The 23,228-nt window shown below is 38.5% G+C and overlaps 1 protein-coding gene across 8 annotated transcripts in view; it reads left to right on the top strand.

Annotated features, from left to right (window-relative positions):
* PCCA (propionyl-CoA carboxylase subunit alpha) overlaps positions 1–23,228 on the top strand; it is a 452,191-nt gene that overhangs the window by 220,544 nt on the left and 208,419 nt on the right. For all 8 annotated transcript variants that reach the window (XM_055244179.2, XM_055244183.2, XM_055244186.2 and 5 more), the window contains 2 exons: positions 983–1,051; positions 3,654–3,729. In XM_055244179.2, the coding sequence (XP_055100154.1) occupies positions 983–1,051; positions 3,654–3,729 (145 nt within the window). The remainder of the gene's footprint in view (positions 1–982; positions 1,052–3,653; positions 3,730–23,228) is intronic.

The following is a 23,228-nucleotide window of genomic DNA, read 5'->3' as shown; positions in this document are numbered from 1 at the left end:
AAGGCTTCTTCCCACAGGTGGAAGGCTACATGAGCTTCCGCTCTTCTCTTCCCACCCCTTTACAATGTTGGGCATCAAAGTCCTGCTGTTCCAGCAGCTTTGATTCAGTTCCTCCATCCTCAAGACCCCTAGGATGTGCCTGACAGTCTGAAGTATTTTGATTAGCTTTTAAATACTTCAGATTCCAAAACTTCTTTCTAATAATTTAATAAATATTCTGTCCTCAGTAACTGCTCATTTTTAAAGTTTTGCATGGCTAACCTCCGTGCCTTGCTGCTGGTATCAAACTGGGAAATGAAAACAAGAATCAGTGATGTACTAACTCACTCGTTGGCTGGTTAACAGCAATCAGCCTCTTCAAAAGAATATTTTGAACTTGTGCTATCCCCCTACCCCCCACCCCATGAAAATCACAAAATCAGAACTCTAATTGGGGCTTTACAAAGCAAAGCCATAGGAAAAGCTGTGTAAACATTAAAGCCTCAGGGGACCAACAGTAACAGAAAAATAGTGTTTTACAGTTGAGAGGGTGAGGCAAAAAAGGAAAGTGTTACAGACATGAAAGGCCCAGGCCCACGTTCCTATGGAGCTGAGGAGCAGGCTTGACTAGGGGCCTCACTGGTGGGCTCAGAAGGGTCTGGCAGGGAGTGCAGTTAGCAAGGGCATCGTCCATGCCGTGCTTCAGCTGGAAGACACCATCAGGGAGCCACAGCATCCTGGCATAGTGTTGTAGGAAGTCTTCATTTTTTATTTTTTATTTTTGCTGTTTCTTAGTTTCTTCATTCAGTGGCAGAACAAAAAATGTGTTGCATTGCATATTAACGGATCAATATTTTAGATTGTTTTCCTATTTTCCAGAAGTTGAAGTGTTATTTGAGATTGAAATTCTCTATCCATTTTCTCCATGGAAATGAAATTTGTGGTTACAAAAAAGTATCTACACAATATGAATTACTTTTATTTTTTTCTTTTTTTCTCTCAGGTCCGAGTTGACAGTGGCATCCAACCAGGAAGTGATATTAGCATTTATTATGATCCTATGATTTCGAAAGTTAGTTTAATTTCTTGATGGATTATTTGATTTCTTCTGAAAAATCAATGATATTTAAAGAGTCTGAAACTGGGCCTTTATCTGAATCATAAGCTATAATTAAACAACTAATTATGCACTGATGTAAATATGAAAGCAGAGCAGGTTTTTTCTCTTGAGAGAAAATTCAGCATTATGTTAGTTTGCAGTACTCCTCTTCCCCAACTAAATCATGCCACCACCATCACACACATGCATGAACAATAATAATAATAAACATCTAACCAGCGGTGCCAACCTAACTCATTGCCATGAGAAGGAATTAAGTTTTTTTTTTGGCCATTGGCAGAAATTACCTGAGATGAAAGTATGAATAAATGGCAAGAGTTGGGCTGATAAGCAGTGTTTCTTAGAGTACTTTTTCATCTTTTCAATTTTTACAAATTACCAGTTATTTAAGTAGATTTGATATTAAGAGTATAAGATTTGTTTTGCCCACCTGTCTTTTTGAAGTTTGACTTTCCAGAATAAATGAATTGGATTTTTGGGTCTTTAACCTTGAATTTTTGAATCTTTAAACTCTTAAAACCTTATAAAGTATAAAATGCTGTAATAATTAAGATTGTGGATTTTATTTTTATTTTATTTATTTATTTATTTTTTTTGAGATGGAGTCTCGCTCTGTCCCCCAGGCTGGAGTGCAGTGGCGCGATCTTGGCTCACTGCAACCTCCGCCTCCCAGGTTCAAGTGATTCTCCTGCCTCAGCCTCCTGAGTAGCTGGGACTACAGGCTCATGCCACCAAGCCCAGCTAATTTTTTTTGTTTTTAGTAGAGATGGGGTTTCACCATGTTAGCCAGGATGGTCTCCATCTCCTGACCTCATGATCCGCCCACCTCGGCGTCCCAAAGTTCTGGGATTACAGGCGTGAGCCACCGTGCCCGGCCAGATTGTGGATTTTATTTTGAAAATTCTGTGTTCTCTGAAATGATACATCTGTATTGAGGAATGATTTGTTTTTTAAGCCTTGTTTCTCAAGATGGCTTTTCCCCAAGTGTCCTTTTTAATGTTATAGTTGCAGTAAACAAACCAATTTTTATCTATCTTTCTTCAGTTAAGGTTTTAGTGCTTTTTTTTTTTTTTTTGGATAGGTCTCCCTTTTTCACCCAGGCTGGAATGCAGTATCACGATCTCGGCTCAGTGCAGACTCGACCTCCCAGGCTCAAGCGATCCACCTGCCTTAGCCACCCAAGTAGCTGGGATTACAGGCGTGTACTACCATGCAGGGCTATTTTTTTATATCTTTTGTAGAAATGGGGTTCCTCATGTTACCCAGGCTGATCTTGAATACCTGAGCTCAAGCAATCTGCCCACCTCGGCCTCTCAAAGTGCTGGGATTACAAACGTGAGCCACCGTGGTTGGCCTAAGTTATTAGTAGTATTAAAATAAAATTTAGGTCTTTTGTTTATTAGAGAACCACCACTTAATTTAAAAATAAAACTATGTAAAAATATTATATGTTGATTTTTACATATTCCATTTTTAGATGAGTGTTTTTCTCTTCAGAAAAATGGCCTACAAATTAATTTTTAAATTTGCTTGATACTGAAGAGCTAGTAAAACCTACTTTTTAGTCTGTAGATTGGCTAATATAACTGCCAGAAAAATCTTTAATGAATAGTTAAGATCTTATTTCATTGCCAAATTATAGAGATACATGTAAGTAGGCACTAAATCATGTAGAATAGTGGACTTTTCTGTTTTTTTGATTTCTGAAAAAGTACCATTTGCTTCTGTGTATATTATATGTAAAACTACAAATGATTTCTAAGATAGTCGTCTTCTTTCTTTGTACTTTTATTTTTGAAACTTTACTTTTTTTGTTAGTTATGAAAGTGTTAAAGGCTGGACACGGTGGCTCATACCTGTAATCCCAGCACTTTGGGAGGCTGAGGCAGGTAGATCACCTAAGGTCAGGAGTGTGAGACCAGCCAGGCCAACATGGCAAAACCCTGTCTCTACTAAAAATACAAAAAATTTAGCTGGGCGTGGTGACGCACACCTGAAATCCCAGCTTCTCATGAGGCTGAGGTGAGAGGATCACTTGAACCTGGGAGGTGGAGGTTGCAGTGAGCCAAGATTGTGCCACTGCCCTCTAGCCTGGGCAACAGAGCGAGACTCCATCTCCAAAATAAAAAATAAAAAGAAAAGAAAGAAAGTGTTAGCTATTCAGGGTATCAAACTTGGAAACCACAGAAAAATAGGGAAAAAATGTCTTATCTAATCCTCACCACCACCCTAGATGTTCAAATCCTATCTCAAATATTCACATTTAGCTGTATCTCCTTTTAAATTTTTTCTGTACTTACTTTTGTTACATTTTTGTTTTTGTAAAATCACTCTTTACTATGATAATGAAATGTAGGAGAAAAGTCTGAAATATCTTGATTCTAATATTTATATACTTAAAAAATCATAATTGACGTATTGAAAACTGAACTATCATAAAATTTCAAGATATATTTAGAAATCTGTTATGAAATATTTTAATTTTTACTAAAATGAATCATTTAACATAGTTCTAAATATATATGTATTGGGTTTTTTGTTTGCTTGTTTTTAGCTTATCACATATGGCTCTGATAGAACTGAGGCACTGAAGAGAATGGCAGATGCACTGGATAACTATGTTATTCGAGGTAAAAACAAAGATTTGCACTCACTGGTTATTGTATATGGTGTCCAGTTCCAGAGAACAGCCTGGGGGTTTACCAATGAGAATATGGCACAGCACATTTGCTCACTATGTGCTTAAAGAGAAATAAGAAAAGCTCAAATCCATCAAACCACCATACTAAGTATAGCCGTTTCCACTGTTTTAAGCAAATGCATATTTTCTCTATATACCTAACGTATATATTACTCTATATAACCAGTACACATTGGTTACATACGCCTTGAGGAGGGCGTCTTTTTTCTTACAGAAGTAATATTGCTGTGGAGAGGTCTTTAGTGCGTATTTGGGACACACGTTCAGTTTATGTGAGTTTATCTATGTTTATCTATATATGTGAGTTTAGATAGACATAAATAAGTTACTTGGGAAGATTATTCCCGGAAGACATTAAAGTATTTTTAAGCACATTCTATGGGGATTTTCTCCCTTTTTATCTCTGCATTTTTATTGTGGTAATTGAAATACTAGATTTTGGTTAATTTAAGTTTTACTCTAATGTGCTTGAGCAGTAAATCGATGAATTTGAGAGTCTGAATAAAAATATTTTGTCAAAACTCATCTCTGTTAAACTGTGATATAATACGACATAGTGGCATGGCATCTGGGCAGCTTGTCAAAATATTAGATTAGTTTTGGTTCCAACTAGAAGTTACTTATCTACTCCATCTGGCTTCTGAAAGGAGTAGTCTTTCGTATTTACATGAATACCGTTTCATGTTTTATACTTAAATGAACATTTTCCTACTAATTTTGCTTACTCTATATATGTATATATAGGTTCACCAGTTACTACAGTTTTTAAGTGACTAAAATACAAAGTAGGCTTGCCATTATTCTCCTAACTTTATATGTGTCAACATGTAAAAAATATATTTCATTGTATAGGTAGATTTTTCCAGGCTTAGTCTGAAATTTTGCCTTTGAATTACTGTGATGTAGTAGACAGAAAACAGACAAAGCTGGTTTCATAGCCCCTGTCCTGACGCCATTTAATAATTATGTGATTTTTGGCCAAGCGTGGTGGCTCACACCCGTAATCCTAGCACTTTGGGAGGCTGAGGTGGGTGGATCCTGAGGTCAGGAGTTCAAGACCAGCTGGGCAAAGATGGTGAAACCCTGTCTCTACTAATACAAAAATTAGTCGGGCCTGGTGGTGGGTATCTGTAATCCCAGCTACTTGGGAGGCTGAGGCAGAAAATTGCTTGAACCCGGGAGGCAGAGGTTGCAGTGAGCCGAGATCACGCCACTGCACACCAGCCTAGGCGACAGAGCGAGAGTCCGTCTCAACGAAAAAAAAAATTTTTTTAAATAAATAATTACGTGATTTTTGTCAAATGACTTTGTCTCTCTGAATTTCATACTCCACATTTGAAAAATGGTGTGATAGTCTCTGCCTTATAAATTACTGGTGAGGATTAACTGAGGTTAAGTATATAAAGGGCTTGGCACCACACTGGCTTATGTTGTTCAATAACTTTAGTTCTCATCCTTGCTTCCTCTCTCCTCACACTTATAAAACCACATATTTAAAAATCAAGGCCAGGTGTGGTGACTCACACCTGTAATCCCAGCCCTTTGGGAGGCTGAGGAGGGCAGATCACTTGAAATCAGGAGCTCAAGACCAGCCTGGCCAACTTGGCAGAACCCTGTCTCTAGTAAAAATATAAAAATTAGCTAGGCTTGGTGGTGGGTGTCCATAGTCCCAGCTACTCAGGAGGCTGAGGCAGGAGAATCACTTGAACCCAGGAGGTGGAGGTTGCAGTGAGCTGAGATCGCGCCATCGCACTCCAGCCTAGGTGACAGTGTAAGACTCTGTCTCCAAAAAAATAAAAATAAAAATCATGTGTTATAAATCACATTATCAATCCATTAGTCATATGAAATTTACTAAACCATAGATAAACAATATTGCAAGACCGTTTTAGGTAATTTCTAATACTGTGTGCTGGGGTTATCTGCTTTCATTGCACCCTGTTCAAGTACTTCTCCAGAGAATTTACCATCACTGTAAAATTAAAGTATTAATTGTGTAATTAACTGTGAAATGTTGGGTTATCCTATAAGAATATTAGGCACATGAGGACACTGATGATCTTTATCTTGTTTGTATGCATATTACTGGTGCTTAGCAGTGTCTGACACATTGCTAGATGATTAATACATGTTTGTTGGATGAATGAATGAGTGAGCGAGTGATACTATCCCTGATTTCAAGGAGTTACTAATACACTTGGTGTGAAAAACATATGAAAAGATAAGTATAATATTAATACAGCTTCGTAGGTGCCACAATAGGGGATTGAAAAAGTGTAGTGGGAGTTTAAGGAAGAGGCTAGCCTATCTTTCTTTTCTCACCTCTCTTGGTCCTTTGAAAGTAACTAGTACTGCTTTAGGACTCATAGTGTCTCTGTGTCTCTGTCGAGAGTACCTCACTTTGTTCTGCTTTCAAATGATCCTCAGAGTGGCAGGATTTTTAAAAAAGACTGGTAATGTCCTGTGTAGGTGAACTAAAGGGGATGGGCACACTCAAGCATCTTTGCAGTGTCACTTGTTACAGTATTTTAGGAAAATAATCTGGTGTTAGATGTTAAAATAAAAGTGCATACCCTCTGACCCAGCTGTTCATCTTTTGTGAGTCTTTCCTATAGAGTTAAAAAACTGAATTATGAGCATGTTCACCATGACATTTACAACAACTGTGTTTGTAGTAGCCAAAATGCTGACCAGCCACAGTGTCCACTAAATGGATGAATGACTGAATAAATTACAATGCATTATTACTATAAAATACTGTGCAGCTGGGACTTAAAGACCTGTTTGTATGGATTGTTAAAGTAGAAAAGCAATTTGTAGTTATGTGTAGTACATTCTCATATCACTTGAACCATCTTCTCATCCTAAAATATTTTAAATTGTGTTGGATGAGCACGGAGAAAGGTGTGGACATCTACATATCACAATGATTTCTTTTTTTAAGCTCAAAGGATTTATGAGATAGGGGTTTTTCTTGACACATTTCTCTTAGACTTTTTAATTTTAGGTATTTTCAAATCTATAGAAAAGTTGAATGAATAGTACTGTGCATGCCTGTATACTCTTCACCTAGATTATTATTTAATAAACTTTTTTTTGATATTTCCTTTCTCTATTTCTCCCTTTCTTTGCCTTTTCCTCGTCCTTTCTCACCCTTCCTCTTTCCTTTCCTCCCTCCATTCTCTCCTCTGTTTTTCTCCTGATCCATTTGAAAGAGGGTTGCAAACATGGCACATCACTCCTGAATACTTTACCAGGCTTCTGAAGGGGAAGACCATGTTCCTGTAACTGTATTTTTCTTGATTGCTGCACAGATAGAGTCAATTTATTGAGACAGCGTTATTGCAATAGAGGAGTTGAATAAACACAGGGTTTTCTAAATGGGAGACTGAAGTTTTATTACTCAAATAAATTTCTCCCAAGATTTGGAGGTTAGGGTTTTTAAAAAATAATTTGGTGGGCAAGGGGGCCAGGGAGTGGGGAATGCTGACTGGTTGGTTTGGGGATGAAATTATAGGTGCTTGAGGCAGGGTCTTCTTGCTACCTTCAGTTACTGGGTAAGATCACAGTTGAGCCAGTTCGCTGGTCTGGCTGCATGACTCCTGAGCTGTAATATCTAATGTTAGTTTCACAAATACAGTCTGTTCCCCAGACAAGGAGGGGGTTTGTTTTGGGAAGGGGCTGTTTTCATTGTTTTACAGTTAAAGTATAAATTAAATTCCTCTTATAGTTAGCATGGCCTACACCCAGGAATGAACAGGGGCAGCTTGGAGGTTAAAAGCAAGATAAAGTTGGTTAGGTCAGATTTTTGTCAGTGTCATAATTTTTGCAATGGCCATTTCATTCCTGCAAAAAAGCACAATACCATCATTACATGCCAAGGAAAATTGACAGCAACCTAACAGTTTCATCTCATGTATTGTCCATATTTAAGCTTGTCCCTCAGAGTCTTTTTTTATTTTTTTTAATCCCATCTGTGGCCCAAAGTTACACAGTGTCTTTGATTATGTCTCTTTATTATCTTGCCCTCTTTCATATTTCATTTCATTAATTTTCAGGAGAGTCCACGGCAGTTGATTTGTAGAATGTGGCACATTCTGGATAGAAAGTGTTAACGTTGGTTCAGTAAAGGCACTTGTGAAGTGATTCCAAGAATGAGGGTTGTAGGTGATAATTTGCAGTGTTACTCACAGAACTTGGGGAAACTCTTTGCTTACTATTACCAGCTTATTATAAAGGATATGGCTTGAGAGTAACCCAGTGGAGGAGATACACAGGGCAAGGTGTTAGGAAGGGGTGCAGAGCTTCCATGCCCTCTCCGGGTGCACCACCCTCCATCACTTCCATGTGTTCACCAACCCACAAGTCCTCTGATCCTTGTCATTGGGTTTTTATGAGGGCCTGACTAGGTAGGCATGATCGATCCTATCAATCTGCCATTAGTGATTAAGTCATTCTTCAGTTCCTCTCCCCTTTGGAGGGTGGGGGTGGGGCTGAAAGTTCCAACCCCTTAATCACATGGTTGGATCCTCTGGCCACCTGCTCCCATCCTCTAAGAGTCATCTCATTAGCATAAACTCAGGTATGATTGAAAGGAGCTTGTTAGGAATAACAAGACATTCCTCTCGCAACAGTCATTTCTGTGATATTCTTGCCAAAAATATACAACCTGAATATAATCATGAGGAAACATCAGACAAACCAAATTGAAAGACAGTCTACAAAATAAATGGCTTCTTCTCTTCAAATATGTCAAGGTCAGGAAACACAAAGAAGAGTTGAGCAACTTATGTAGATCAAAGGAAACTAAAGACACATGACAACTAAATGTAATGTGTGATCCTGGTTTAGATCCTGGACCAGAAGAAAAATATTTTTCTTTTGTAGCAAGGGTCATAAGTGGGACAATTGGTGAGATTTGAATGAAGTCTGGAGATTAGGTGATAGCAATGTTAGCAGTGTTAGGCTTGTCTGATTTTGATCCTTGTACTGTGATTATAGAAGAGATATACCTTGCTTTTAGGAGATGTACACTGACATATTTAGAAGTAAAATGACATCTTGTCTGCAACTTACCTTCATATGTTTAAGAAAGAAAATTATGTATCTGTGTATAAATAGAAAAAATTAGTGACAAAGCAAATAAATGTGATAAGATGTTATCATTTGTAGAACCTCCATATATAGTAATTCTGTTTACTATTTTTTTACATTTTTTTTAAATTTTGAATTTTGAAATTATTTCAAAATAATTTTGAATTTTTTTATTTTGAAATAATTTCAAAATTTAAAAAATTTAAAATTTAATTTCAAAATAAAAAGTTAAAAAAATAGGGAAGAGCAAGTACCCCCACTCTCCACTAATATTTAAAGAATAAAAGCAGAGATGCATTTGAGATTTTGAACTTACATATTACTTATCTGGCTAATTCTGAAGGATAGCCAGGTTTAAAAACTTGCTTTATGAAAGGTAGAAAAAGGAAGACAATCTACTGTCTTGTTTGGTAACTGCTTAATTATTCAAATATGAATATTTTTTTCCTGTGCTGATTGTGAACTTTTGTTAAGATAGAGAAGCTTTGAAGCAAAAATGTAATTCGGTTAAAGTGAATTTCAAAATCCTCATGAAATAAGAGTGCTTTTGGCCTCTGTTTGATCCTGGCAGCATGTCTAGCTGATGTCTGGGCAGTGTTTTGGAACCAGCAGGCAGTCAGGGGAAGGCCACTCCTAGGGGCCTCTTCTCTGTGGCCTGGTGGTGATTTCCCATACAGATGGGACCTGGTGAACTCTGCCAGAGGTCATCCTTGACTCCCAGTCCACACCTCCCAGTCATAATTTTTATGAGTATGTGATTAATAATATCCTTGAAGTTGTAAACTAACTCTCAAAGAATACCTCTACTGTCCCCATACCATTTAAACAAGGATCTGTTCAAATAGTGTTGTCTTTCCTGGGATGTGAAAAGAAACACACTAAATGCAAAATGGTAACTTTCAAATCTGTATGATACCGTTTAGTGCTTCAATGATTCTTCCCATCTATCTGATCTTTTGAGCTCTTAGGTATAAAATAATTTTCTGATTGTTACCCTCTTTTGGCTTTAGGATTAATGAATGGACAGTCGTTTTGGGAGCAGTTAGTTGAGGCGTAGATGTTTGTTGTCTGCCATGAACCATTCTCTCACCATATTGGCCTTAGGAAAGAAAAAAGATAACGATTTAGTTTTGCATAGTCATATATAATATTTTATTTAGAAAACATTAAAGAGAAAATGGTTTTGTGTTTTAATTTTATTTTTAAAATATCATTTAGTGAGATAAAAGTCTGTATTTTTATGCTGTATTTACTATTCAAGTAGAAAGATTTTTAAAATTCCATGCTTCATGTATGTGCCTGATGGCTCTGTTCTTCGGTATCCAAAATGTAAATTAATATTTGCTTTTAATTCCTTTGAGTTAGATTTTTCTAAAATCAACACCTATTTTTCAGCTTTGGATATAGAGGACAAATACAACATATAATTTATCCTGTGAAACTGCAAGCATATTAACTTTCTGAATATTATCAGTCACAAATTTTGGGCATCAGAAAATAATCTCTTTTTTTGTTCAAATTATCAGTAAGTATTTCTGAAAGCTATATTGTATTTTACTGATGACAGAGTTTGGTTCCAACTATTTTGACATTGGCCACACAGGGAGTTAAAAAATTTATACTAGCAATAGGCTGTAACACGAAAGCCAGTAAAGTTAAATATGAAATATTAAGTACATATGTTAATAGTATTCTGTCTTTTTTTTTTTTTTTTTTTTTTTTTTTTTGAGATACTCTCACTCTGTCACCCAGGCTGGAGTGAAGTGGCATGATCTCGGCTCACTGCAGCCTCTGCCTCCCAGGTTCAAGCAATTCTCCTGCCTCAGCCTCCCGAGTAGCTGGGACTACAGGGGTGCGCCACCACACCTAGCTAATTTTTGTATTTTTGGTAGAGATGGGGTTTCACCATGTTGGTCAGGCTGGTCTCAACTCCTGACCTCAGGTGACCCGCCTGCCTCGGCCTCCCAAAATGAACAATACTATTTCTATTTAACCAGGGGAGGGAAGTTCAAAAATCCTGAGACTGCCTGCTAACTTACCTACTGTTTTGCAAAAACACTTGTAAATTGAAATATTCTGAATTATTAATTTGTACATAAGATCAATTTTTTTGGTAAATTAATTTGTTGATTTACCTTGGTCTAATAACTTTCATCCCTTCCAATCCCTCCCTTAGAGTCTTATTTTTTCCAGAACTTTATTTCTTATAGTATATGAGTGATTTGCATATTGCTCTGTCTCATCCTGTTCTGGATTCCTTCACATGTGCGGGATGTTCCCCCCATAAGTAGGAATGTCTGTTTTCTGATGTATACATCAAATCTGCCTGCTTTTCTGAACCTTAATCATTCAGACATCATCTCACAGGCATCTCAAATTTAACTTGTCCATGAATCTGCTATTTTCCAATCAACCTGTTTCTCCTCTGCAAATGGCAACTTCTCTCATGTTGCAGAGCCAGAACTTTGGGTGTTGTGCTCATCTCCCCATGCTTTGTAATTGTGGTTGTTGTTTTGAGACAGGGTCTCACTCTGTCACTCAGGCTGGAGTGCACTGGTGGGCCCAGGGCTCACTGCAGCCTTGACCTCCAGGGTTCAGCCGATCCTCTGACCTCAACCTCCCTGGCAGCTGGGACTATAGGCACAAGTCAGCACACCCAGCTAATTTTTTATATTTATTGTAGAGATGGGATTTTGCCATGTTGCCTAGGCTGGTCTTGAACTCCTGACCTCAAGTGACCCGCCTGCATCGGTTTCCCAAAATGTTGCAATAACAGGCATGAGCCACTGCACCTGGCCCTCATCTCCCCGTTCTTGCCATCAGTCCCTGCCTGCCTCCTGAATATCCCTCAAGTCCAGCTACTTCTCCCATCTGTATTGTCAGTGTCCTAGCTGTGGACCCCAGCCTGGCCATTTTTCAGCATGTCTCCTCAATTGTCCCCTTAGGAATTTTTCCATCTTCCCTCTTGCCCTTCCTCAGTCCCTTTTCTGTATAGCAGCCTAAGTAATTCTGGATTGCATAAATCTAGTCATACCTGCCCTGCTTCCCATTCTAGTTGCTCTCATGGGAATGTGAAATCTGTGCATGGCCTATCACACCCGGAGTGCCTATTGGCCTTTTCACTGCACCCAGCACCATTTTCTCCTTTGCTCATACTCAGACCATCATGTTTTCCTTTCATTCCTCTTCATAGGAATACCTGGTGGTAATCATTTGCTTTTTACAACAGTGAAATCTCTCTCTGTCTGTCTCTCTCTCTTTTTTTAAATTATACTTTAAGTTCTAGGGTACATGTGTACAACGTGAAGGTTTGTTACATAGGTATACATGTGCCATGTTGGTGTGCTGCACCCATTAACTCGTCATTTAGCATTAGGTATATCTCCTAATGCTATCCCTCCCCCCTCCCCCAATGTCACGACAGTCCCCGGAGTGTGATGTTCCCCTTCCTGTGTCCATGTGTTCTCTTTGTTCAATTCCCACCTATGAGTGAGAACATGCGGTGTTTGGTTTTTTGTCCTTGCGATAGTTTGCTGAGAATGATGGTTTCCAGCTTCATCCATGTCCCTACAAAGGACATGAACTCATCCTTTTTTAAGGCTGCATAGTATTCCACGGTGTATATGTGCCACATTTTCTTAATCCAGTCTGTCATTGATGGACATTTGGGTTGGTTCCAAGTCTTTGCTATTGTGAATAGTGCCGCAATAAACATACGTGTACATGTGTCTTTATAGCAGCATGATTTATAATCCTTTGGGTATATATACCCAGTAATGAGATGGCTGAGTCAAATGGTATTTCTAGTTCTAGATCCTTGAGGAATTGCCACACTGTCTTCCACAATGGTTGAATTAGTTTACAGTCCCACCAACAGTGTAAAAGCGTTCGTATTTCTCCACATCCTCTCCAGCAGCTATTGTTTCCTAACTTTTTAATGATCGCCATTCTAACTGGTATGAGATGGTATCTCATTGTGGTTTTGATTTCTCTGATGGCCAGTGATGATGAGCATTTTTTCATGTGTCTGTTGGCTGCATAAATGTCTTCTTTTGAGAAGTGTCTGTTCATATCCTTTGGCCACTTTTTGATGGGGTTGTTTTTTTCTTGTAAACTTGTTTGAGTCCTTTGTAGATTCTGGATATTAGCCCTTTGTCAGATGAGTAGATTGCAAAAATTTTCTCCCATTCTGTAGGTTGCCTGTTCACTCTGATGGTAATTTCTTTTGCTGTGCAGAAGCTCTTTAGTTTGATTAGATCCCATTTGTCAATTTTGGCTTTTGTTGCCATTGCTTTTGGTGTTTTAGACATGAAGTCCTTGCCCATGCCTATATCCTGAATGGTATTGCCTAGGTTTTCTTCTAGGGTTTTTTTGGTTTTAGGCCTAACATATAAGTCTTCAATCCATCTTGAATTAATTTTTGTATAAGGTGTAAGGAAGGGATCCATATGCTTTCTGCATATGGCTAGCCAGTTTTCCCAGCACCATTTATTAAATAGGGAATCCTTTCCCCATTTCTTCTTTTTGTCAGGTTTGTCAAAGATCAGATGGTTGTAGATGTGTGGTATTATTTCTGAGGTCTCTGGTCTGTTCTCTTGGTCTGTATCTCTGTTTTGGTACCAGTACCATGGTGTTTTGGTTACTGTAGCCTTGTAGTACAGTTTGAAGTGAGGTAGCGTGATGCCTCCAGCTTTGTTCTTTTGGCTTAGGATTGACTTGGCCAAATATACAATCATGTCATCCACAAACAGGGACAATTTGACTTCCTCTTTTCCTAATTGAATACCCTTTATTTCTTTCTCCTGCCTGATTGCCCTGGCCAGAACTTCCAATACCATGTTGAATAGGAGTGGTGAGAGAGGGCATCCCTGTCTTGTGCCAGTTTTCGAAGGAATGCTTCCAGTTTTTGCCCATTCAGTATGATACTGGCTGTGGGTTTGTCATAAATAGCTCTTATTATTTTGAGATACATCCCATCAATACCGAATTTATTGAGAGTTTTTAGCCTGAAGGGCTGTTGAATTTTGTCAGAGGCCTTTTCTACATCTATTGAGATAATCATGTGGTTTTTGTCTTTGGTTCTGTTTATGTGCTGGATTATGTTTATTGATTTGCATATGTTGAACCAGCCTTGCATCCCAGGGATGAAGCCCACTTGATCATGGTGGATAAGCTTTTTGATGTGCTGCTGGATTTGGTTTGCCAGTATTTTATTGAGGATTTTTGCATCGATGTTCATCAGGAATATTTTAGGGACTCTCTGTGTTGCTTAGGCTGGAGTGCAGTGGCATGATTATAGCTTACTGCAGCCTCGAATTCCTGGATTCAAGTGATCCCCCTGCCTCTGACTCCTGAGTAGCTGGAACTACAGATATGCCACCCTACCCAGCTAATTTTTAAATTTTTTGTAGAGACAGGGTCTATGTTGTCCAGGCTGGTCACAAACTCCTGGCCTCAAGCAGTCCTCCTGCCTCAGCCTCCCAAAGGGCTGAGATTATAGGTGTGAGCTAAATTCCTCCCTAATGTTACCATAGCCTTAGCTACTTATCTTTGGGTGCTTCTCATCTTTCTGTTTTCCTTCCCAGCCAGGAAAATCTGTGTAAGTCTCAAATACTTTCCTCTTCCTGGAACACCAAAGCTGTCATTTCCTATGCAGGTGAACCTTTCTGGCAAGTGATACCTCTTTTCTTTTTCAAAAGCACTCTAGTTTGTCTCTTTGTGAAACATGATCAAGGGATTTATTTCCCATATTTTATTTAGCTTGATCTCTTTCAAGGAGCTTTTTACATTTTTGCCTACCTAATTGATCTTTCTAAGCATACTAGCAGATTGCCTTCAATTGCTTTTCATTTTCATGTAAACAAAAGCAACACACATTTTTTCAATGATTTCTTAGGTATATTGATGTCATTAGAAATTTCATATGCCTTCTACTATGTTTCTCATTAAAAAAAAAACTTATTAAAGCCCTCCGAAACATAGTTATTGTATATGGGCCAAGTAAATCATTACCCACAGAACAAGCATGAAATAGCTGTGTATATCTCATGGGCATGCGCTGTAGAAGATCTGTGTGTGACTGTGTGTACATGAAGCGATCTATAAGATATATATATATGTATATAGTGAACAATATGATTGATTCTGATATGTATAACTTTTTCCATGGAATTTTTGTGTAGCTAAAGGAATAGCATTAATTTGAATTTGTGAACGTTTTCTAAATGTTTTGAGGCAGTTTTGATAAATTGAGAATTGACCTTTATAAAATTTAGATACATAGCATCTCTTGAGTCAGGAACAGAAATGCTCAGGCTTTTCCATATGGTTGTGGATATGGTCTAGTATAAAAGAGATGCATAGGAAAATGCCTGGGAGGGTATACATGTTAAGCTGTTATCATTGGCTAGCTTAGAGATGGAAAGTCATATTGAAAAGGTGTGCCTTGCTCACTCAGACACATGTACTAGGATACAGGGTAACCTGCTGTAACAAAGATTTCTAAATACAGTGGGATAAATAAGAGAGATGTTTATTTACCTCTCATGTAACTGTCTGGTCTGTGCTGCTAGGAGGGCAAGTCAGCCTCATGAGGTCATTCAAAGATACACACACCTATCCTGATGCGCCGCTCCATTTGAATTGCCAAAGCTGAGTTTCTGCCATGTCAGGAAACCCATAGTAAGACGAGAAGAAAGGAAGCCCAAGCAAGCAGTGAGAGAGTCGGAAGTTGCATACATCACTTCAGCTTACCTTCCTTTGTCTAGGAATTAGTTTGTCATGCCTAGCTACAAGCTAGATGGGAAAGTGGAGTCTGTGTCTGGGTGTCTTTTGCTCAACCAAAATTCTATTACTGTGGAAAAATGAAAAGCAGGTTTTAGGAGAAACTAGCAGTCTGTCACAATAAGCTGCATCTTAAAAATTGTTTATATATAATTATATATATGTAACTATTGTGATATATAATGTACTAATCGTTAGGTAAACTATTCAGTCTCTCTGGATTGCAATTTTCTTTTTTTTCTGTTTTTTTTTTTTTTTCAATTTTTTTTTTTTCTTTTAGAGATAGGGTCTCTCCCTGTCACCCAGATTTGGGTACAGTGATGCAGTCATAGCTCACTATAACCTCGAACTCCTGGGCTCAAGTGATCTTCCTGCCTCAACCTCCCAAGTACCTGGGACTATAGGCACATGCCACCATTCCCAGCTAATTTTCTGTTTTTATTTTTTGTAGAGACAGGGTCTTGCTACATTGTCCAGGCTGGGCTTGAACTCCTGGCCTCAAGTCATCTCCCACCTTGACTTCCCAAAGTGCTGGAATTAAAGGTGTGAGCCGCTGCACCCAGCACAATATTCTCATTTTTAAGGTCCCGTTTTTCTTTGTAGTTTACTTATTCTGTAACTAGTTGCGCAGTTTCCTAAGAGCAGGTACCATATTGTGTGCTCTCATTTTCCTTCCCATGATACCTAATGTCTGCATGAGTAATAGTGTAGAATACATGTTGATGGATATAGATAGGTTTGCTCAGATTAAAGGGCTAGATAGTAAATGTTTTAGACTTTGTGGGACACAAGGTTTCTGTTACAAATGCTTGACTCTGCTGTTACAACATGAAAACAGTCATATGTAAACAAACCAGGCTGGCTGTGTTCTAATAAAACTTTATTTACAAAATAGGTAGGAGGCTAGATTTGGCCTTCAAGCCATATTTTGCCAACCATTGTCTTATAGGAAAGTTAAACTTTCCAGATAGATATAGGTGTAAACTTAGATTTCAGGAGCTCTATTTTTTATTTATTTATTTATTTATTTTGAGACAGAGTCTCACTCTGTCACCCAGGCTGGAGTACAATGGTGTGGTCTTGGCTCACTACAACCTTGGCCTCCTGTGTTCAAGTGGGAAGCCTCAGCCTCACGAGTAGCTGGGATTACAGGCGCCTGCCACCACGCCTGGCTAATTATTGTATTTTTAGTAGAGACGGGGTTTCACCATGTTGGCCAGGCTGGTCTCAAATTGCTGACCTTGTGATCCTCCTGCCTTGGCCTCCCAAAGTGCTGGGATTACAGGTGTGAGCCACTGCGCCTGGCCAGGAGCTCCATTCTTAACAGAAAACAAAACTGGAAGTTAGGTAGGTCAGTGCTGACACTTAGGATGTAGGAAAACTTCTGTCTGATGTTTTATTAATTACATTTTGTCTCATGCTTTTTGTTTATTCCCATATAACAGGATAGTAATTGTTCTTTTTTGAGAGCCCAGCATTGCATTAAGCATTGTATCATTTATACCTGATAACAATCATGCATAATAGGTTCTATTATTGTTAGTTTACAAATGAGGAAACTAAAGTTTTGAGAGGTTAACTAACTTACCTAAGGTAAGAGGCAGACCTGGTATTTGAACTTGACTATCTGATTCTTTGCTTACTTTATGGTTATTGTTGCAAAAGTGGGGATTCTGTGAGACTTGAATAGTAAAATCAGAATCATACTTTCTAGGTTTCTTATGCAGCATAATGGTACAGATTAGAACCATACAAAAGTGGACTAAAGTAATAGGAAGGAATGAACACACCTCTGTTTACTTTGACTTCAGCTGTCATGCTGCAGTCACCTGCTCTTCTTGTGGAAGCCTGATGTAATTTCTGCCTTCCCTGGATGTGACGTGCTTCCTCACATGTCTTTCCATTCCTGTGTAACATCTTTGTAATCTGGATGACCAAGATTAGATACGTCATTCTTCACAGAACTTTCCTGCAACCTAGAACTCTCCCAACACTATTAGTATCCTCTTGTGGCAGTTACCTATTTTGATATTACAGTTGACCTTTGAACAACACTGGTTTGAACTGTGCAGGTCCATTTATCTTGGATTTTTTTTTCAATAAATATATCCTAAAATTATTTGAAGATTTGTGACAATTTGAAAAGCTTTCAGACAAACCATATAGCCTCGAAGTACCAAAGAAAGAAAAAGGTATGTCATGAATACATAAAATAGATATGCTAGTCTGCTTCATCATTTGCTATTATAAAATATACACATCTATTATAAGAGTTAACGTTTATCAAAACTTACACAAACAGAGACCATACCTGGTGCCATTCAAAGCAGAGAGAAATGTACACAAACAGTAAAGACGCAGCATGAAATCATAACCACATGAAGATTCACTGTAGTACATACTGTACTACTGTATAGTTTCATAGCCACCTGCTGTTGCTATTGGAGTGAGCTCAAGTGTTGCGAGTATCTGCTTAAAACACCGTGTGATGCTGATCACCGCCATGTGATCAGTTCTCTCTCCAGCAAATTGCATATGGCAGTAAAAAGTCATCGCTTATGGTTCTGGCATATTTTCCATCATGTTTAGTGCAAACCATAAACTTTGAATAACAGGACAGAATCCATACACAGTGCTACTTGTAATGCTGGAGGTCCTCCCAAGAAGCAGAGAAAAGTCATGACATTATGAGAATAAATTGAATTACTTGATAATCTATGGTAGATTGAGGTCTGCAGATGTAGTTTCCTGTCATTTCAAGATAAATGAATCCCATGTAAGGACCGTTGTAAAAGAAAATAAAATGAAATTCATGAAGCAGTTGCTGCAGCTATACCAGCAGGTATGAAAATCTTGCACTGTTTGTGAAACACCTTTCATTTCATATTGAAGATGCAGCTTTTATGTGGGTGCAAGATTGCTATAAGAAAGGCATTCCCATAGACTCGAATATGACTGTCTATGGGAAAGTGAAGTTGTTGTATGGCAACTTAAAGCAAAAGGAAGGTGGAAGGATATAAAGCTGGAGAATGTATCGCCAACCAAGGATGATTTGGTAATTTTAGAAAGAGATTTGGCTTTAAAATGTGAAGACAAAATGTGAAGGGGAAGCTGTTTCTGCCAACCAAGAGGCAGCATTAAGACACCATTAAGAAAATCATTGAAGAGAAAGGATATCTGCTGAACAGGTTTTTAATGCAGACACAAGTGCCTTATTCTGAGGGGGAAAAAAAAAAGCCACAAGGAACATTTCTTAGTAAGAAAAAGAACCAAGCATGAGGATTTAAGACAGGGAGGAATACACTAACTCTGTCTGTTGTTCTGTGCAAATGCAGTCAGGTTTATGATCTGCACTTATCTGTGAAGCTGCTCATCTCCTAGCCTTGAAGGGAAATGATAAGCACCGGCTGCCAGTCTTCTGGTTGTACAACAAGAAGGCTTGGACAGTGAGAACCCTTTTTCTGGATTGATTCCATTGATGCTTTGTCCCTAAAGTCTGGAAGTACTTTGCCAGGAAGGGGCTGTCTTCTAAAGTTCTTTTGATATGGACAGAGCCCCAGCCACCCAGAACACATTTGTTTAACATCGAAGGTGTCCAAGTGGCCTGCTTCTCCACAGACCCAACAAGTCTAATTCAGCCTCTAGCTCAGAGTATTGTAAGGACCTTTCAGGCTCATTATACACAGAGCTATATGGAAACAATCATTGACACTGTGGAAGAGAAAAAGTCTGGAAAGATTACACCACTGAAGATGCATTGTTGTCATATAAAAAGCTGTGAAAGCCATCAAGCCCAAAATTTTTGCTGGAGAAAACTTTGTCTGGGTGTTGTGCATGACTTCACAGGATTTATGAAAGAAGCAACCAAGGAAATCATGAAAAAGATTGTGGATTTGACATAAAAGGTGGAGTGGGGGTTGAAGGGTTTTAAGGTATGGATCTTAGAGGAATCCAAGAGCGGATAGACACCACGCCCGAGGAATTAACAGAGGATGACTTGATGCAGATAAATGCTTCTGAATCGGTGCCAGAGGATGAGGAAGAAGACGTAGAAGAAGCAGTGCCACAAAACAGGATCACATCAGACAGTGCGGCAGAAGGATTCTGATTATTCAAGACTGCTATTGACTTATTTTATGACGTGGACCGTTCTGTGATACTGGCAGTAAAACTAACACAAACAGTGGAAGAAGGATTGAACTCATATAGAAACATTTTTAGAGAAATGAAAAAGCAAAAAAGGCAGACAAAAATTACAAAGTATATTCATAAAGTTATACAGAGTGTGCCGCCTCTCCTGCCTCCCCTTCCACCTCCTCCACCTCTCCTGCCTCTGCAACCCCTGAGACAGCAAGACCAGCCCCTCGTCTTCCTCCTTCTCCTCAGTCTACTCAACCTGAAGAGGAGGAGGAAGACTTGGGATGATCCACTTCCACTTGATGAAGAGTAAATGTATTTTCTCTTGTGATTTGCTTCTTTAGCTTTATTGCAAGACTGCAGTATTTAATATATATAATATATAAAATGTGTAATTGACTGTTTTCAGCAAGGGTTTCAGTCAACAGTATGTTATTAGTATTTACTTTTTTGGAGCATCGAAAGTTATATATGGATTTTTGTCTGTGCAGGAGGCACCCCTAACCCTCATGTTATTCAGTCATCACCTATACTTTGAAATTGTCATTGTGTACTAGGCTCAATTTTTTTTCTACTGGATTACATGCATCTTTAAAAAATGACTTATTGAGGTATACTTGACATAATAAATTTCTGATATTTAAACTATTCAATTTTATGAGTTTTGACATACGTATACACCTGTGAAATCATTACCACAGCCGTGGTGTTGAACACTTCTTTCACCTCCAGAAGTTTCCTTATGGTCTTTGCCATTTACCCTCCCTCTACCCCTTTCCCAGTGTAACCGCATGATCTGCTTTCTGTCACTGTAGGCTTGTTTGCGTGTCCTAAAATTTTATATTAATGGAATTATACATTATTATGCATTATTTTTGGTCTTGCTTTTTTAACTCAGCGCAATTATTTTTAGATTCATCCTTGTTATTTCATGTGTTATTGACTCTGTGTGTGTGTATGTGGAATAGAATTCCATTGTATGGACAAGCCCAGTTTTGTTAATTCATTTGCCTGTTGATGGAGATTTAAATTGTTTCCAGGTTTTGATTATAGTAAATAAAGCTGCTATTAACCTTTGCATATAAGTCTTTGTATGGACATATGTTTTTATTTAACTTGACTTAATACGTAGGAGTGAGTTGTCTGAATCAGTGAGTATATGTTTAACTTTTCCAGAAACTGCCAAACTGTTCCAAAGTGTATCATTTTATATTGCCACCACAGTGTGACAATTCTCCTTGTTCCATATCCTGACTAGCACTTGCTGTTATCTGTCTTTTCACTTTGGCCATGTAAATTGGTATATTGGTGGCATCTCATTGTATTTCTTTAACAATAATGATGTTGAACAATTTTTCCTATGCTTAGTGGACATTTTGACTGTGTTTTTTTACTTGGTTTGTTTTTTGTCTTATAATTGTATTGTGTTCTTTATATATTTGTAGATACAACTCCCTTGTTCAATATATGTATTGTGGGCCAGACATGGTGGCTTATGCCTATAATCCTAGTACTTTGGGTGGCCAAGGTGGGCGGATCACTTGAGCCCAGGAGTTCGAGACCAGCCTGGCCAACATAGCAAAAACGTGTGTCTACAAAAAATATAAAAATTAGTTGGGCGGCCGGGTGCAGTGGCTAACGCCTGTAATCCTAGCACTTCGGGAGGCCGAGGTGGGCAGATCACAAGGTCAGGAGATCGAGACCAACCTGGCCAACATGGTGAAACCCTGTCTCTAGTAAAAATATAAAAATTAGCTGGGTGTTCCTGTAATCCCAGCTACTTAGGAGGCTGAGGCAGGAAAATCGCTTGAATCTAGGAGGCAGAGGTTGCAGTGAGCTAAGATTGTGCCATTGCACTCTAGCCTGGCAACAGAGCAAGACTCCGTCTCAAAGAAAAAAAAAAAGAAAATTAGCCGGGCATGGTGGCATGCACCTGTGGTCCCAGCTACTTGGGAGGCTGAGACAGGAGGATCCCTGAGCCTGGGAGGTTGAAGCTTCAGTAAGCCGAGATTGCACCACTGCACTCTGACCTAGGTGATAGAGTGAGACCCTGTCTCAAAAAATATATAATAATAATAATAATAATATATTTAATGTGAGTATTTTCTCTCAGCCTGTAGTTAGCTATTTTATTTTCTTAGTTGCCTCTTTTGAGGAGCAGACTTAAATTTTGATGAAGTACAGTTTGTCAATATTTTTATAGTTCATGGTTTCTGTATACTAAGAATCTGTTGCCTACTTTAAGGTAACAGATTTTTTCCTCCATATTTTCTACTATAGTTATGAAAATAGGTTTGTGATTCATTTGAAGTTAATTTTTTGTCTGTGCTGTTAGGTGTTAGGGTTGAAGTTAATTTTTTTTTTTTTTTTTGAGATTGTGTCTAGCTCCGTCGCTGAGGTGGGAGTGCAGTGGTGCGATCTCAGCTCACTGCAACCTCCAGCTCCCAGGTTCAACCGATTCTCCTGCCTCAGGCTCCCAAGTAGCGGGGATTACAGGTGCCTGCCACCACGCCCAGCTAATTTTTGTATTTTTAGTAGACATGGGGTTTCATTGTGTTGGCCAGGCTAGTCTTGAACTCCTTACCTCATGATCTGCCTGCCTCGGCCTCCCAAAGTGCTGGAATTACAAGTGTGAGCCATGTGCCTGGACTTTTTTTTTTTTTGGTCCAAATGGTTAGCTGGTTTTCTTGTACCATTTATTGAAATTACATTTATTAGGTTGGTGTAAACATAATTGCGGTTTTTGCATTGCTGAAATTTGCTGTTTGATATTGGAATACGTTCTTAAATAAATGTGGTTATGTTATACATCATTTTAATGTACATTTCTCACTTTGTTTTTTTGCTAATGACTTACTACTTGCTGTTTATTTTGTATTTAGAGTATGGAAATGATGTTAGACAAAAAGCAAATCTGAGCAATTTTCTTATTTGAGTTTAAAATGGGACGTAAAGCAGCAGAGACAACTTGCAACATCAACAACGCATTTGGCCCAGGAACTGCTAATGAACATACAGTGCAGTGATGGTTCAAGAAGTTTTGCAAAGGAGATGAGAACCTTGAAGATGAGGAGCTTACTGGCCGGCCTTCGGAAGTTGATGACAACCAATTGAGAGCAGTCATTGAAGCTGATCCTTTTAAAGCTACATGAGAAGTTGCTGAAGAACTCATTGTCAACCATTCTACTGTCGTTTGGCATTTGAAACAAATTGGAAAGATGAAAAAGCTCCATGAGTGGGTGCCTCATGAGCTGACTGAAAATAAAAATTATTGTCATTTTGAAGTGTTGTCTTTTCCTGTTCTACAAGACAATGAACCATTTCTTGGATTGTGATGTGTGATGAAAAGTGGATTTTATATGACAAGCAGCGATGATCAGCTCAATGGCTGGACCAAGAAGAAGCTCCAAAGCA

Source organism: Symphalangus syndactylus, chromosome 15, assembly GCF_028878055.3.
Source record: "Symphalangus syndactylus isolate Jambi chromosome 15, NHGRI_mSymSyn1-v2.1_pri, whole genome shotgun sequence".
Lineage (NCBI taxonomy): Eukaryota > Metazoa > Chordata > Mammalia > Primates > Hylobatidae > Symphalangus > Symphalangus syndactylus.
The sequence above is the reverse complement of the archived record's forward strand: the minus strand, read 5'-3'. Positions and strand labels throughout refer to the sequence as shown.